Raw genomic sequence first — 16233 nt, forward strand, 5'->3', positions numbered from 1 at the left:
AGTCTGTAGAACCTAAATTTGTCACCTAGGTGAAAATAATATTAACTAAACAATTTGACATGATTTCACTATTTTGAATGATGAAAATATTATTGAGTAAAGTGATGGTATTTCATTTGCTTTTTTTTTTTCTCTGTCATACCTAATAGAGACACGGTCCCATGGAAGGTAGACAAATTTTTGGTTAAGTGAACATTTTAGAATAAATTATAAAATAATTCTAAAGGTTCACAATTGATATGCATTTTGATTTCCATTTTATGTTCTGCTCTATATTAAAGAAATTTATCAATAATAAGGAAAAAACTTTGTAGCTTCTAATTCAAGATCTCACATTTGACATGAACTTATTAAGCTTCTCTACCTCCATTATTACTGAATCTAACTTTTACTGAGAGCACTAAAACCAAGTTTGGTATGCTACAGTGAGACATGGTTTTATAAAAATGAGCTAGTGTGATCTAACAACCATATTGATAACATATATTACTCCCACCTATTCCAAGCTCAGAGCTAGAAATATCTGGCAACCTATGAGAAAGTTGTTCAAACAATAAAGCTGAGGGATTCTTGAGTTTGGCTTAGTATAATTATCAGTGGTTCCAATTTTCTGTGTTTGTTCTTGTTTTTGTTTGCAGTGCTGGGCATCTAACCATTAACTAGTTACATTACAATAAGCCAAATACGAGTCAAGAGAATACTACTTTACATGATTATCAAACTGATCAACTTCACACCAATATTCTAAAGGAAAATGAGTGTTCACATTACATTTAGTGGCAAAATTGTATGTGGTATATACAGTTTCCTTGTAAATATGAACTTCCCAAGAGACAAAAAAAAAAAAAAAAAATTGAGGGAAAAAGAAAAAAAGCTTGGAAAAAATTAGAAAATGAAAACCTGAATGTGTTTTTATACAAATAGGGCAAAACAACAAGATTTCCAAATTGAAACCATATGTGTTGAGAGAGATGTGATGAGTACTTGGTTGAAAACAAGATCTTGAACACAAGATTGAAACAATGAGATGAGACATTTACAGAATGAATAAGAGAGGTGCTTGAAAAGATAGTGAGTTTTGAAGTTTCCATCTCTTATGCCAAGAGAAGAATCATATCATATCCTGGCCCAAAGAGCCACCAACAATATAAAAGCCGAAGTTAAGTCTAAGGAGAAGAAAGACTAGAGTGGGAAGAAAATAATTTTATGAATAGATGTTATTTTTTTTCCCTGAAGGTGATAACAGCAACAAGGATTCGTTTTAAATTAAGAATGGCTATTTTTTAGAAACCGATAAAAATATTTACCAGGATTCCCACTTGGTCGTGGTGAATAATCTTTTTAATGTACTGTTGAATCCTATTGGCTAGTATTTTGTTGAGTATTTTCGCATCTGTGTTCATCAAGGATATCGGTCTATAGCTCTCTTTTTTGGTGGGATCCTTGAGGGTTTTGAAGGGACGGGGGGTGGGAGGTTGGGGTACCAGGTGGTGGGTATTATAGAGGGCACGGATTGCATGGAGCACGGGGTGTGGTGCAAAAATAATGAATACTGTTATGCTGGAAATAAAAAAAAAAATATTTACCAGGATTAATATGCCCTCCTGATTCAAAACTTGCATTATTATGTGGAAAGGAAATGAAATTACAACTTCAGCTGAGGATTTCTGTCTTACTTGGAGTACTCAGGGTAAAGACAAAGAAACATCCGTTAATCTGATTTTTGGAATAAAATGGTCGTGCTAACAAAATCAAAATTTCTAAGAGAAAACAAGATATTTTGATTAACCATATCTGCTATGAATTGATGAAAATTTAATGAAAGAGATATGAACATGTTCTTTATCTTCTATGGTGGCAGATGTTTTTCATATGAGGAAATGGGAATCTAGAAAAATATGAAACTTTCCCAGTATCATAATTTGTAGGCAATGGAAAACTCAGTGCCTTAGCATAATATTGTTTGCAAGTCTCCAGTGAAAAAAAAAAAGCACACCCACTGGGAGAACACTAAGTAATTTCAAGAAAATGAAGCCAACAGACCACATTCAGGCTCATGGGGACTGAGAAGACATCACGTAGGTCCACTCTCCACTTTCTACTCCAAGCTGCATCATTCTTCATTCTACTTTTCTGTTCACACCTGTTCTCCAGGACTGCACCCTCCAACCCACTCAGCCTCTGGGTCCCAAGAAAGATGGTCTAATATGTGTTAGGGATTTTCCTGGATCTTGGAGAGCTGTGACTGGTGGGAAAGATCACAAGGTTTAAATAGTGTTCTCTACGCATATATCCCTTTATCCCAGAGTGTCAATCAGATGTCAAGGACAGGTTCTGATATAGCTGAAGAAACAATGATTTTTTTTTTTTTTTGCAAAGTTAAGCCATGATTAAAAATAAAAAAGATTCTGCTGATGAATTGTTTTTCTTTATAGTCTCACAGAATCTTTCCTAAATAGAAAAAAAAACCCTGATAATTTTTATAACATTTGCCTATTTAATCAGCATGGATGCATTACTGTAGGACAGACAGAACATTTTTGGACATTTTTCTTTTGTGGTGAGCTTCAAGCTTATGATCTAAGCATAATCCATTGCATAAAGGTTAAATACTTTCATTTTTAGCACATGACAAGAGAATTCATGTATTTTATATGCTTTTATTCATATATTCATGAATTCATGTATAGAATTCATGTATTTTATATTTCTATAAGTTTATTTATATTTTTACATGCCAGTTTAAAATGCCATCTAGCTCAGAAACAGTTTATCCCCCTCTTTTAAATACCTGTGGAAGGACACCTGGGTGCCTCAGTCGGTTAAGCGTCTGCCCTTGGCCCCAGTCATGATCCCAGGGGCCAGTGATACGGTCCCACCAGGAGCCCGCTTCTCCCTCTACCTGCTCTTCTTGTTGCTCCCCATGCTTGGGCTCTCTCTCACCCTCTCTGACAAATAAATAAAAATATTAAAAAGATAACTGTGGATTTGTAGAAATAGATAGAAATTGTTATCTCTGAAAACAAAAAAACCAATTGACACCTTTTGCTAAAACCAGAGAGAAGTTTATACTAATAAAAAGATATTGGTGATAAAAGAAAGCAACACTATTCAAATATTTAGCCATTTTTCATCACTGATATAAGCAATCCAAACACTTGAAAAAAATAGGAAGGTACTTTGTTCATCTTTTTCCCACTGACTTGTGTGGCTCAGGAGCCCTGCTGGTACACACTTGAAAGTTGTACAACGCTAAACTTTTGCTGGACTTCTTGTCCTCTTTTATTTATTTTTTTAAAATAATTTACACATTATCCTACCTTCCATGAAAATATATCCCAACAGAATACTATGTTGGAGAAAGTTAATTGTGTAGAAAAAATATAATCAAAAAGTTTTGAAAATACAGAGTTAGACTAAAACAATTTTCTTTACAGAAGTACTGTTCAGGGACTTTAGCATCTGAATCTAACATCTACAAGAGCGTCTGATAAAATAAATATTTATTGATGAAACCGTTTAGTAAACCTCTGTAGGGGCATCTGATTTTAACCATTTTATTTTCTTTCTTGCTCATTGATATCTATTTAGATCTTTATTCATAAACTATGGAAAGAACCTAGATGTCCATCAACAGATGAATGGATCAAGAAGATGTGGTATATATACACAATGGAATACTATGCAGCCATCAAAAGAAATGAAATCTTGCCATTTGCGACAACATGGATGGAACTAGAGCGTATCATGCTTAGCGAAATAAGTCAAGCAGAGAAAGACAACTATAATATGATCTCCCTGATATGAGGAAGTGGTGATGCAACATGGGGGCTTAAGTGGGTAGGAGAAGAATCAATGAAACAAGATGGGATTGGGAGGGAGACAAACCATAAGTGACTCTTAATCTCACAAAACAAACTGAGGGTTGCTGGGGGGAGGGGGTTTGGGAGAAGGGGGTGGGATTATGGACATTGGGGAGGGTATGTGCTTTGGTGAGTGCTGTGAAGTGTGTAAACCTGGTGATTCACAGACCTGTACCCCTGGGGATAAAAATATATGTTTATCAAAAATAAAAAATTAATTAAAAAAAAAAGTGCATCTAATGCATGTATTTACACAACACATTTTTAATGCAACTTTTTCTGTCTCTGGGTCTACTCACAAATAAATTGAGTGATAAGTTATTATTACTATTGTTATTGGTAGTTTTTTTTTTTTAAAGATTTTATTTATTTGACAGACAGAGATCACAAGTAGGCAGAGAGGCAGGCAGAGAGAGAGGAGGAAGCAAGCTCCCTGCTGAGCAGAGAGCCTGATGTGGGCCTCGATCCCAGGATTCTGGGATCATGACCTGAACCGAAGGCGGAGGCTTTAACCCACTGAGCCACCCAGGCGCCCATTATTGGTAGTTTTAATTGCCATGACTATGATAATAGTATTAAATGTAGTGTTATCAAGGCAATCATTCTAGACTCTACCTCTCGTCTCAATTCTGCAGAATTTAAAGAGGGAGACATCATTGTATGCACTCTATCGATGCAGAAATGAAAACAAGCTTCCATGGCCAGTGTTTGGAATTTTGAAAAGTCTTCCTTGTGAACCTCAAAAATAAACCACATACAAAATATCTGTTGGGCACTTGGGTGGCTCAATTGGTTCACTATTTACCTGCGGCTCAGGTAACGATCCTATGATCCTAAGATCCTAGAATCCAGCCCCACATTCGGCTCCTTGTTCAGCTGGGATCCTGCCTCTCCCTCTCCTTCTATCTGCCCCTCCCTTGTCAAATAAATAATTAAAATCTTTAAAAATTTTGCTCTTTGGTAGCATTTAAATATGGTTTACTAAGAGCCAATATAAAAATGAATGCTTTGATATGAACATTAGGAAAATAATTAGGTTTTTCTAAAGGAGAATAAACATGTGGAAAATATTAGGAAGAAAGACATTAACTAAGAGTCTATTACATTTAAGAAAAAAAAAAGGCAAAGTATTTCTTTGGGAGAAATTTAAATATTGCCTATTATGTCTTGTCTCCATGCTACCAATTAGCACATACTGTTGTTTGTGGTACTGTTTTACTCCATTCTTACCCAGTTATGAAGATAAATCATTTGGATGAGAAAAAATATATATTGTGCAATTGTCTGGTATTAAGTAGATCAAATAATTTGTTCACTTATGTTTTACCCAGGTACTTGGGACCATGACAAGGGTGAAAGTCAACTTTTACATAAAAAATTAAGACAAGTATATTGGTTCATGTACGTTTCTTCCATTACTAAAATGTTGTATGTTTTGTCACCTCATTTTCTTGCTCTTTCAGTTTTGAGTGGTTATACATATCCCACACTTAAAACTCTAGTCTCAGAATTATTTCTCTATATTAAATAGCTGATAACTATGTATTTTTGACATCCCTACAATTATGTACAATTGAAGAAGTCATATGTTCAAGTAATAAAAAAGTAGAATAAGACCTGGGAACCCAAGAAAGATCTCTCTACTCCACGATTAGGATGTGCTTTCCAGACTGAGGGGGATGTTCCATTTATAACTCTCATTTGTTTCCTACCATTATGGCCAAGTTTCCACTTATTATATGTCTCCTTGCCTTAATATTAACTTCCAGTTTAGAGCTCTGTAAACCGTTTCTCAAGCCCTAAATTAAAACAAATGATATCCATTCCACATCCACCACCAATTTTTCTAGAAGCCACTTCAAAGATTCCATTTAAAAAATGAAGTATGGCCACCACTTCCTGAGGCCAAGGTTAGCCCCATTCATAATGAAGCGGAACTTTCTCTGATTCCCTTCTATTTAAACACTGGCAGTTTTTTCCAAGATATTTTTTCTCCCCTACTAAAGGTAAAGCTGGTCATTTTGCTGTCATGGCTATTGTTATTGGGGATGGGGGGAACAAGAAAAGGACCCCGGAGATCTCAGCCTTACTTGCTGCTGCTGGGGACCAGCACTCATGTGTCTACGTGAACAGTCCAGAGCCACGTCCAGCTCCGTCCAGGAACATCCAAGCTCCACAACATTAAAGATGGTCTCAGCCACACTCTGTTTCAAAGAGAGCAGCAGTGTAGGTTCTTTCTTATGCCCTCACTGACTTATCCAACTGTACAGAAATGGATGACAAAAGAAACAGAACTTTACGTCAACTTTTAGCTTCTCCGGCAGATCTCTGCTTTTCGACCATTTCCTCACTTGTTCATTTCAACTCGCTTCCCCCGCTTTACATCATGCTGCTGCTTAGACAAGCCACCGTTACCTTCTTTCCCTGCTGGTACTATGACTACAACTTGAGCTATGGGGCAATATAAGACCAGCTGGAAGCACCGTCTTGCTTTCCCTGGCCCCCAGCCTCCATTCTGCTGTCCGGCCTCCCGCAGTTATCTGGTGCTTGTGCACATAGTACAAGAACAGAAAATACAGTTATAGTCACCTGCTCAGTGGGGAGTCTGCGTGCCCTCCTCCCTCTGCCCAGTTGGGCTCACTCTCTCCAGGTCTCACACTCTCTCTCAAATAAATAAATTAAAGAAAAGAATATCCACCTTCTTGGCCCCTTCGCTCCCTTGACACACACAATACACATACGCACATACGCCAAATAGTTCATCTTAAGTTGAAGATGTTTTCTTTTAGAAGAGTTATAAGATTCCTGACACCTGAAGCCAAAGCCATAATGAATACTTTTGCCTTCTCCCCTTGTGAGGTGGAATTTTTGCAGGTTCATCCTTGGAGAGTGTGGTATCTTGGAGGGAGTCTCTCTATCTCATACAGGTTCCCATCCATGTTCCCTATAGCGTGCTTGGGCCCAGAGTTGTTATCTGACCCTTTATATGGCTATTGCAGGATGAGAAAATGCCTCGGGATTTTGGTCCTCACTTCTTTCCAGACACTCTGCAATTCAACTAATTCAGCATATGTTATAAAGCTTCGCTTCCCTCTGAATATATTTGCTTCTTTCAGTTCCTAGGACATAATCTTCCCCTCTCCCAAGTCCTTTAAGCAAGGGGTGTTTCATCAGTTTGAAGCACTCTTTTCACACACTGGCATGCACACTTGCACATGCCTGCACACAGACACACCCCTTATAGGAGTTAGTTTCATGCTTTACATTTGATTTTTTTCAAAGATTTTATTTATTCATTTGAGAGAGAGCACAAGGCAACACTAGCAGGGGAAGTGGCAGAGAGAGAGGGAGAAGCAGGCTCCCTGCTGAGCAGGGAGCCCTGTGGAGGGCTGGATCCCAAGACCCTGGGAACCCTGGGATCATGACCTGAGCCCAAGGCAGACACTTAACAACTGAGCCACTGAGGCGCCTCACTTTACATCTGATTTTAAACATTACTTCCTCAAATATACCTTGTTAACCATTAAATCACAACAGGGAATCAGCAGTATTTTGCATTTTGGCATTTTCCAGAGGCAGAAATTTGGGTGCCTGGATTTTGCACTATAGCCCTGAATCCCAAATAGCTAAGCTGTCGTTCATTATATAGTAAATATGCTCCACAAGTAAATTACTAAACAGTGTTATCATACAGAAGATATATAAAGGAAAGAGAAAGGGAAGGGCAGGGGAGAAGTAAGAGGAGGAGGAGAGACAGAAATTAAAAAAAGTAATATCCATATCAGAGGGGTGGAGGTGGTGGGAGAGACAGATGTCTTCAGGAACATGCTGGTCAGGAACACTTAATAAGTTACAGTTGTGCCTGAACACAGAATCCTGAAGTGATGCCTAGTTCTCTATTGTTTTAGAAACTAGAATACCTAGGAAGGGAAAATTGTAAAAATTCCCACGCCCAAAAGTCCATGGGGTATCAGTTTCTATTCTAATTCAATACAATATTCCTTACCTGCTTCCAGAGGATAAATACGGGTTTGTGCACATATGCTACAAAGTCAAAATAAGCCTTTTCTAGGGCTTGATCTTCGCTTTGTTTTTTAACTTCTGCCAAACAACTGCACACTTTAGGTCTATGACATAAAGCTTTACATGTTGATTTTCAGCCTCACAAAAAAGTTCTGGTAGTTTTATTTCCAGTTGTCAAAATCTTAGGTTCTGAAAACATCACATGAACTTATTTTTGGCCAAGTTTAACAAACTAACACTAATTTTAAGATATACCCTTAAATACTTTTTATATGGATTGTTTTAAATAAATATATTGAAAATAGTTAAGTTTTTAGAATTTAGTAAGTAATTTTTTTTAAATATTTTTATTTATTTATTTGACAGAGAAAGAGAGATCACAAGTAGAGAGGCAGGCAGAGAGAGAGAGGGGGAAGCAGGCTCCCCGCTGAGCAGAGAGCCCGATGTGGGGCTCGATCCCAGGACCCTGAGATCATGACCTGAGCCGAAGGCAGAGGCTTAACCCACTGAGCCACCCAGGTGCCCCAAGTAAGTAATTTTTAATCATCTAATTTTCCAGATCTCTTCACTTTGATTATCTAAAAGCATATACTTGACAAAAACCAGGGGTTCTGATGCCTGCAATATCAGAAAAATATGTTAAACAAAATACAAAATTATTTTAGCACCATATCTTCTCATAACAGAACACCAAATTATCAACAAGAGCATTAGTTACATGAATACAGTAGAACACTCTTTATATTTTGTTCTCCTCAAAATGCCATTATACTTTACTAAATTATATAGCTGAGAGCATGTAAGAAACATGTCTCTAAAAGGATTAATACTTTAAAAAGAATAAATTCGGGACTGAGGAACTCAAGCAGGTGGCATAAGACGACTCTGGGCTTGTTTCCTCCCACAGACACACCGAGTCTATATCCATATATGGAGCAATTCCTCCTGAAGAAGAGCTGAGGGCTGAATGAACTGCTTCTGCACAACAAGGGATGGAAGGACCATATGACAAATGGCAGGAAAGAAGCAGGCATGGTAGCAATGGAAATCCTACCCCTATACTATGAAATGCACAAGGAAGGACAGGACTATGGCTATGCACAGATTTCTCTGACCTGCAGAACAGCAAAAAAGCAGTGGTTTGAAGGATGCTTAGACTTTAAGTTAAGGAAGCCTATTTACTAACCCTAGAGTATTCAGTCAAATGGTGGGGGATCTGCTAGAACTCTCTCTCTGGGATTGGAGGTAATGGGGAACACCATTGTCTCCATTCTCTCTCCATACTTAGGTCTTATCTGAGCTAAGAGCAGAGTCTAGGCCCTCTAGCTAGCCTGCTGACTCTGAGCCCCAAGACCCTAGCCCACACCAGCTGTAGCCATCCCATGATATAGTTCTCCCCATAATGTTCCCCAGCCAATGCCACCCCAAACATAGCTGTCCCACCAAGGATGCTCCTGCACAGCATATAATATGACATCCTCAGCGTGTACCCACTATAGCTCTAGCCATTTTGCCAAGGCAACCTTGGCACAAAGCAACCTGGAACATCTCCTGCCTGTGTCCATGCTGTCAGAGCACTTCCTATACAAACCACCCAACGCAATTCTACCCAACTCCGGCCAGATAGCTAAAGCCTCCAGGCACATGCAATCCACAAAAGAGATGTTTCTGTACAACGCCACTCCTTCAAGACTGGGACAGGTAGCTGTTCCACCTAATTCATAGAAACAAACACAGAAAGTCAAACAGAATTAGGAGTCAATGAATATGCTTCAAGAAAAAGAACAAGATGATGCTTTAAAAAAAAAGAATTAAATGAAACAGAGATAAGTAATCTACCTAAGAGTTCAAAATTATTAATATAAGGAAGCCCACTGGACTTGAGAGGAGAATGGATGAACTCAGTAAGAACTTCAACAAAAAAATTTTTTAAAGGAACCAGTTAAAGCTGAGCAATACAATAACAAATGAAAAATCCACTATCAACAGTAGATTAGCAGATGCAAAAGAATGGATCAGCAATCTGGAAAAAAGGGTAATGGAAAGCACCCAAGATGAACGACAAAAACATTTCTTTTAAAATAAAAGTAGGTTAGGGAAACTGAAACAACATCCAGTGTACTAATGTTCACAATATAGGGATCCCAGAAGAAGTGAGAGAAAAAGGTACAAAATATTTACCTGAAGAAATAAGAGCTGAAACTTTTCCTAAGCTGGGTAATGAAAAAGACAGCCAGGTCCAGGAAGAACAAAGAGACACTACTAGGATGAACCCAAGAAAGTCTACACCAAGACACAGAATAATTAAAGTGTCAACAATTAAAGAAAATCTTAAAAGCACTAAGAGAAAAGCAACTAATTACATAAAAGGGAAATTCTATAAGGTTATCAGCTGATTTTTCAGCACAAACTGTTTAGGCCAGAAGACAGTGGCATGATATACTCAGAGTACTAAGAAGAAAAGAAAAAAAGAAAAAACAAAACAAAACAAAAAAGAAAAAAAAAACAAACACTACAACTAAGACTGCAGACTAAGACTAAACTACATGGCAAGGTTATTTCAGAACTGAAGGAGAGAGAACGAGCTTCCCATACAAACAAAAGTTAAAGTTCATCACCATTAAACCAGCCTTATAAAAAGTTTTAAAGGGATTTCTTTAAATGGAAAAGGCAATAACTAGAAAATTATTAACGGAAAAAACTGTACTAGTAAAGTAAACATACAAAGCTAGTGAATCAATCAATCCAGGATAAAGCTAGTATGAAGACCAAAAAAAAGCAAAATCAATTCTGTTTCAATTATTAAGGGAGTCACAAAATCAAAACATAGAAAATAGACATCATATACATAAAACATGGAGAGGGAGTTCTTTTACACATGTAATTCTTTTACATGTGTTCTAACTAAGCAACCATCACTTAACATTAACTTCTTTATACTTAGAACATTATGTATGAACTTCATGGTAAACACTATCCAAAGAGTTATAATAGATTCACAAAAATTAAAGACAAAGATAGTCAAGCATAACACTGAGGAAGGTCACTTATCAAAACGGAAGAGAGCAAGAGAAGAAGAAAGAAACAAAAAAGAACTACAAAACAACCGAGAATAATTAACAAAATGACAATAGATATAAACATATCAATAATTAAATGTAAATAACCTAAATGTTCTATCAAAAGATATAGGATGAATAAAAAAATGAATAAAATTAATAGATAAATGAATTTTAAAAAAGCAAGCCCCACCTATAAGCTGTCTATAAAAGACTAACTTCAGACCTAATGATACGTATGGACTAAAAGTGAAGGGATAGAAAAGACCTACCATGCAAATGGAAACAAAAAAACTAGGATAGCAATGTTATATAACACAAAATAGACTTTAGAACAAAGATTGTAACAGGAAACAAAACGGACATTACATAATGATAAAGGAATCAATCCAAGAACAGGATATAACAATCATAAATATCTATGCACCCAACCATAGGCGCAACTAAATATATAAAACAAATATTAACAGACATAAAGGGAGGAATTGGCAGTAATACAATAATAGTAGGGATACTGACCACCCCATTTACATCAATGGGTGGATCATCCAGACAGAAAATCAATAAGGAAATGCTGGTTTTAAACAACACATTAGACCAAATGGACTTAACAGATACACACAGAAATTCCATCCAAAAACGGTAGGATACACATTCTTTCAAAAATGGATGGAACACTCTCCAGAAGAAATCACATGTTAGGACACAAAACATGTCTCAATAAATTTAAGAAGACTGACATCACAGTGAGGATCTTTTCCAAAAATGAAACTGGAAATAAATTACAGAAAGAAAAAGAAACAAACAAACAAGTGGATGCCAAACAACATGCTAGTGAACATTCAGTGGGTCTCCAAAGAAATCAAAGAGCAAATCTAAAATTACATGGGACAAATGAAAACAGAAACACATTGTATCAAAATCTTTGGGACATAGCAAAAGCACTTCTTTTCTTTTCTTTTCTTTTTTTTAAAGATTTTATTTATTTATTTAACAGAGAGACAGCGAGAGAGGCAACATAAGCAGGAGGAGTGGGAGAAGGAGAAGAAGGCTTCCCACCAAGCCAGGAGTCCACTGTGGGGCTCCATCCCAGGACCCTGGGATCATGACCTGAGCTGAAGGCAGACGTTTCATGACTGAGTCACCCAGGCACCCCCAAAAGCAGTTCTAAGAGAAAAGTTTAGAAAGAAAGGGCCTATCTCAAGAAACAACAAAAATCTCAGAAAAACCACGATCTAATCTTATGCCTAAAGAAACTAGAAAAAGAACAAAGCCCAAAGTTAGCAGAAGGAAATAATAAAAATCAGAGTGAAATAAATGAAATAGAGACTAAAAATACAATTGAAAAGTTAATCAAAATTAAGATTAGGGTCTTTGAAAAAGTAGGCAAAATAGACAGCCAGATTCATCAAGAAAAGAAAAGAGAGGGGACACAAATAAATAAAATCAGAAATGAAAGAGGGTAAATAACCAACACCACAGAAATACGAAGAATTATGAGACTACTATGAAAAATTAAACACCCTCATTTGGACATTGTAAAAGAAATGAATAAATTCCTAGAAATATATACTCTTCTTATACTGAAAAAGGAAAATAGGAAATCTGAAAGACTGATTACTATCCATGAAATTGAATCAGTAATCAAAAAATTCCCAACAAACAAAAGTCTAGAACCAGATGGCTTCCTAGGATAATTCTACCATACATAGAAAGAAGAGCTAATATCTATCCTTCCTAAACTAGCACAAAAAAATTAAAGAAGGAAAGCTCCCTAATTTATTCTACAAAACCACTTAACATTACCTGATACCAATATTCTACAAAACCACTTAACATACCTGATACCAAAAAAAAAAACCCAAAAAGATAAAAATACTATTAAAAAAGAAAATTACAGGCTAATGTCTCTGATGAACATAGATGCAAAATCCTCAACTAAGTATTATCAAACCAAATCAATAATACATTAACAATCATTCACCATAATCAAGTGGGATTTATTCCAGGGAAGCAAGGATTTTTCAATATCCAAAAATCAATATACAAGATATATCATATTAACATAATGAAGCATAAAAATCTTATTATCATCTCAATAGATGCAAATAAAGCACTTGATGAAATTCACCATGACTCAATAAAAACTCTCAAAAAACTGGATTTAAAGGTTACATTCCTCTATATATTGAAGGCCAAATATGACAAACCCACAGCTAATATCATATTCGATGGTAAAAATTGGAACACTTTTCTGTTAAGATCAGGAGTGAGACAAGGATATCCAATCTTGCCAGTTTTATTCAACATAGTACTAATTATTATGGAAGAAGTAAACCTGTCACTATTTGTAAATGACATGTTACTACATATAAGACCCTAAAGACTACATCCAAAATGCTGTTAGTGTTACAAAATAAATTAAGTAATGTTTCAAGATGGAAAATTGATAAAGAAAAAATTCTGTTGCATTTCTATACCATAATAACAAAGTAGAAGAAAGAAAAATGAAGTAAGTTGGGGTGCCTGGGTGGCTCAGACGCTTTTAAAGCATCTGCCTTCAGCTCGGGTCATGATCTCAGGGTCATGGGATCGAGCCCCACATCAGGCTCTCTGCTCAGCAGAGAGCCTGCTTCCCCCATCTCTCTGCCTGCCTCTCTGCCTACTTGTGATCTCTCTCTCTCTGTCAAATAAATAAATAAAATCTTTAAAAAAAAAAAAAAAAAGAAAAAGAAAGTAAGCAATCCCATTTACAATTGCATCAAGAAGAACAAAATGCCTAGGAATAAATTTAACCAAGCAGGAAAAGATATTGCAGTTTGAAATCTGTAAGATTCTAATTAAAAAAATTGAAGATGGCAAAAAGAAGTGGAAAGCTATATCATGGTTATGGATTAGAAGAATTAGTATCATTAAAAAGTTCATACAACTGGTAATAATCTAAAGATTCAATGCAATCCATATCAAAATACCAACAGCATTTTTCACTTGACTACAACAAACAATGCTAACATTTATAAGGAACAACAAAACACCCTAAACCGTCAAGCAATCTTGAGAAAGAAGAACAAAGCTGGAGGCATCACAATCCCAGATTCCAAAGTATACTATAAAGCTTAAGTAATTAAACTAGTACTAGACACATCAAAAATTAGATCAAAAGAACAAGACAGACAGTCCAAAAATAAACCAATCATTTTATTAATTCATCTATGACAGAGGACATCAGAATATACAAAAGAAGTTTTTTCCAATAGGGAAAAGACCATCTGTTTAATAAATGGTGTGGGAGAGCTGAACAGGCACATGCAAAAGAATGAAACTGGACCACTATTTTACACCATATACACAAATAAACTCAAATTGGATTAAAAACATGAATATGAGACCTGACACCATAAAATTTTTAATATAAAATGCAGGCAGTAATCTCTTAGACCCTGGCCTTAGCAATATTTCTCTATACTTGTCTCCTCAGGCACAGCAAACAAAAGCAAAATTAAACTATTGGGACTACACCAATGTCAAAAGCTTTGTCACAGTGAAGGAAACAATGAAACAAAAAAGCATCCTACTGAGTGGGAGGAGATATTTGCAACTGATGCATTTGATAAGGGGATTAACATCCCAAATATATTAAGAATTTACACATTTTAACACCAAAAAAAAAAAAAAATCTAATTACAAATAGGAAGAGACTCTGAATAGATTTTTTTTTTTTTTAAGAAGACATACAGATGGTCAACAGACACATGATAAGATACTCAGTATGGGTAATCATCAGAGAAATACAAACCACAACCACAATGAGATACTGGCTCACTCCTGTCACAATGGCTAGTATCAAAGAGACGAGAAACAATGAGTGCTAGTGAGGATGTGGAGAAAAAGCAATCCTTGTGCACCGTCGGTGGAAATGTAAACTGATGCAGCCACTGTGGAGAACGGTGTGGAATTTCCTCAAAAAATTAAGAATAGAAATGCCATACAACCCAGTATTTCAACTTCTGGACATTTGCCTGAAGAACACAAAAACATGAATCTAAAGAGCTATATATCCCTATCTGTTTTACGGCAGCGTTATTTACAATAACCAAGACATGCAAGAAATTTATGTGTCCATGAACAGACGGAAGGATAAAGAAGGTGCAGTACATACATTCACAATGCAGAGTGACTCAGCCACAAAACGGAATGCAATCTTGCCATTTATACCAACATGAAAGTTGCAAATTAACCAGAGAGAAAAGTCATATAGTTCATGTATAATAATATAGGTCAGCAAACAAGCCAGACAGGAAAATACAAATAGTATATGATTTCTCTTATATGTGGAATCTAAAAACCCAAACAAACAAGCAAAGAAAAAGAAGAAATAGACTCATAAATACAGAGAACAAACTCTTGGTTACCTGAAGGGAGGAGGGTAGGGGGATTGTGTGAAATAGATGAACGGTATTAAGAAGTACAAACTTCCAGTTATAAAAACAGTTATAAGCACGAAAAGCATGTAGAACATAGTCAATATTATTGTAGGTTTGTATGGTGACAGAGAGTAACTACACTTGCTGTGGTGATCATTGCATTTATATGATTATTGAATTACTATGTTTTACCTAAAACTGATACTGTATGTCAATTACCCTTCAGTAAAAAAGAACAAATTTTATCAAATCAAATTGACAGTAATAGGAGACATCATTGCCCTAAAAAAGAAATGTGTAGAGATATTTCCTGAGTGCTAGTCAGGTGGCAGACACCGTTTGATCACTCTATTTGTAGCAATTTATAAATATTATCCCACTAAAGCTCTTAATGTTTATAAGTAAGGATACCCATTTTACATGTACACACAAATAACACAAAATACCTGAAGGGCCGTGAGGATATTTGCTAAGGCTTGTCCATATGTGTCATGGCAGTGGACAGCAAGAGCACTAGGTGGGATTTCTTTCATGACGCTCTCCAACATTCTCTTCATGCTTCCTGGAGTTCCCACTCCAATGGTGTCTCCCAGAGAGATCTCATAACAGCCCATGCCATACAGTCTCTTAGACACCTGTTGGGAAAAGGGAGGAGCTCGTAAAACAATGGAAATGGAAAGACTCAAGCCCTGTTATTCCTTAGCAAACATCATCCAGAAGTAAAAGTCACAACTGAGATCAGTTACATATCCATAGGAAACATTTATTTTAGTTTTCTGGTCCTTTTCCCATTTATTAAATCCAAAGCATTATATAAAAGTTTTAAAGACATTACTCTATTTTTCTAACATCCAAGTTTGCCTT

General features: G+C 36.2%; 1 protein-coding gene across 4 annotated transcripts in view; it reads right to left on the bottom strand.

The window, feature by feature from the left end:
• HMGCLL1 (3-hydroxymethyl-3-methylglutaryl-CoA lyase like 1) overlaps positions 1-16233 on the bottom strand; it is a 199327-nt gene that overhangs the window by 83145 nt on the left and 99949 nt on the right. For all 4 annotated transcript variants that reach the window (XM_032340297.1, XM_032340293.1, XM_032340295.1 and 1 more), the window contains exon 7: positions 15816-16004. In XM_032340297.1, the coding sequence (XP_032196188.1) occupies positions 15816-16004 (189 nt within the window). The remainder of the gene's footprint in view (positions 1-15815; positions 16005-16233) is intronic.

The sequence above is a fragment of the Mustela erminea genome, chromosome 4 (assembly GCF_009829155.1).
Source record: "Mustela erminea isolate mMusErm1 chromosome 4, mMusErm1.Pri, whole genome shotgun sequence".
NCBI lineage: Eukaryota > Metazoa > Chordata > Mammalia > Carnivora > Mustelidae > Mustela > Mustela erminea.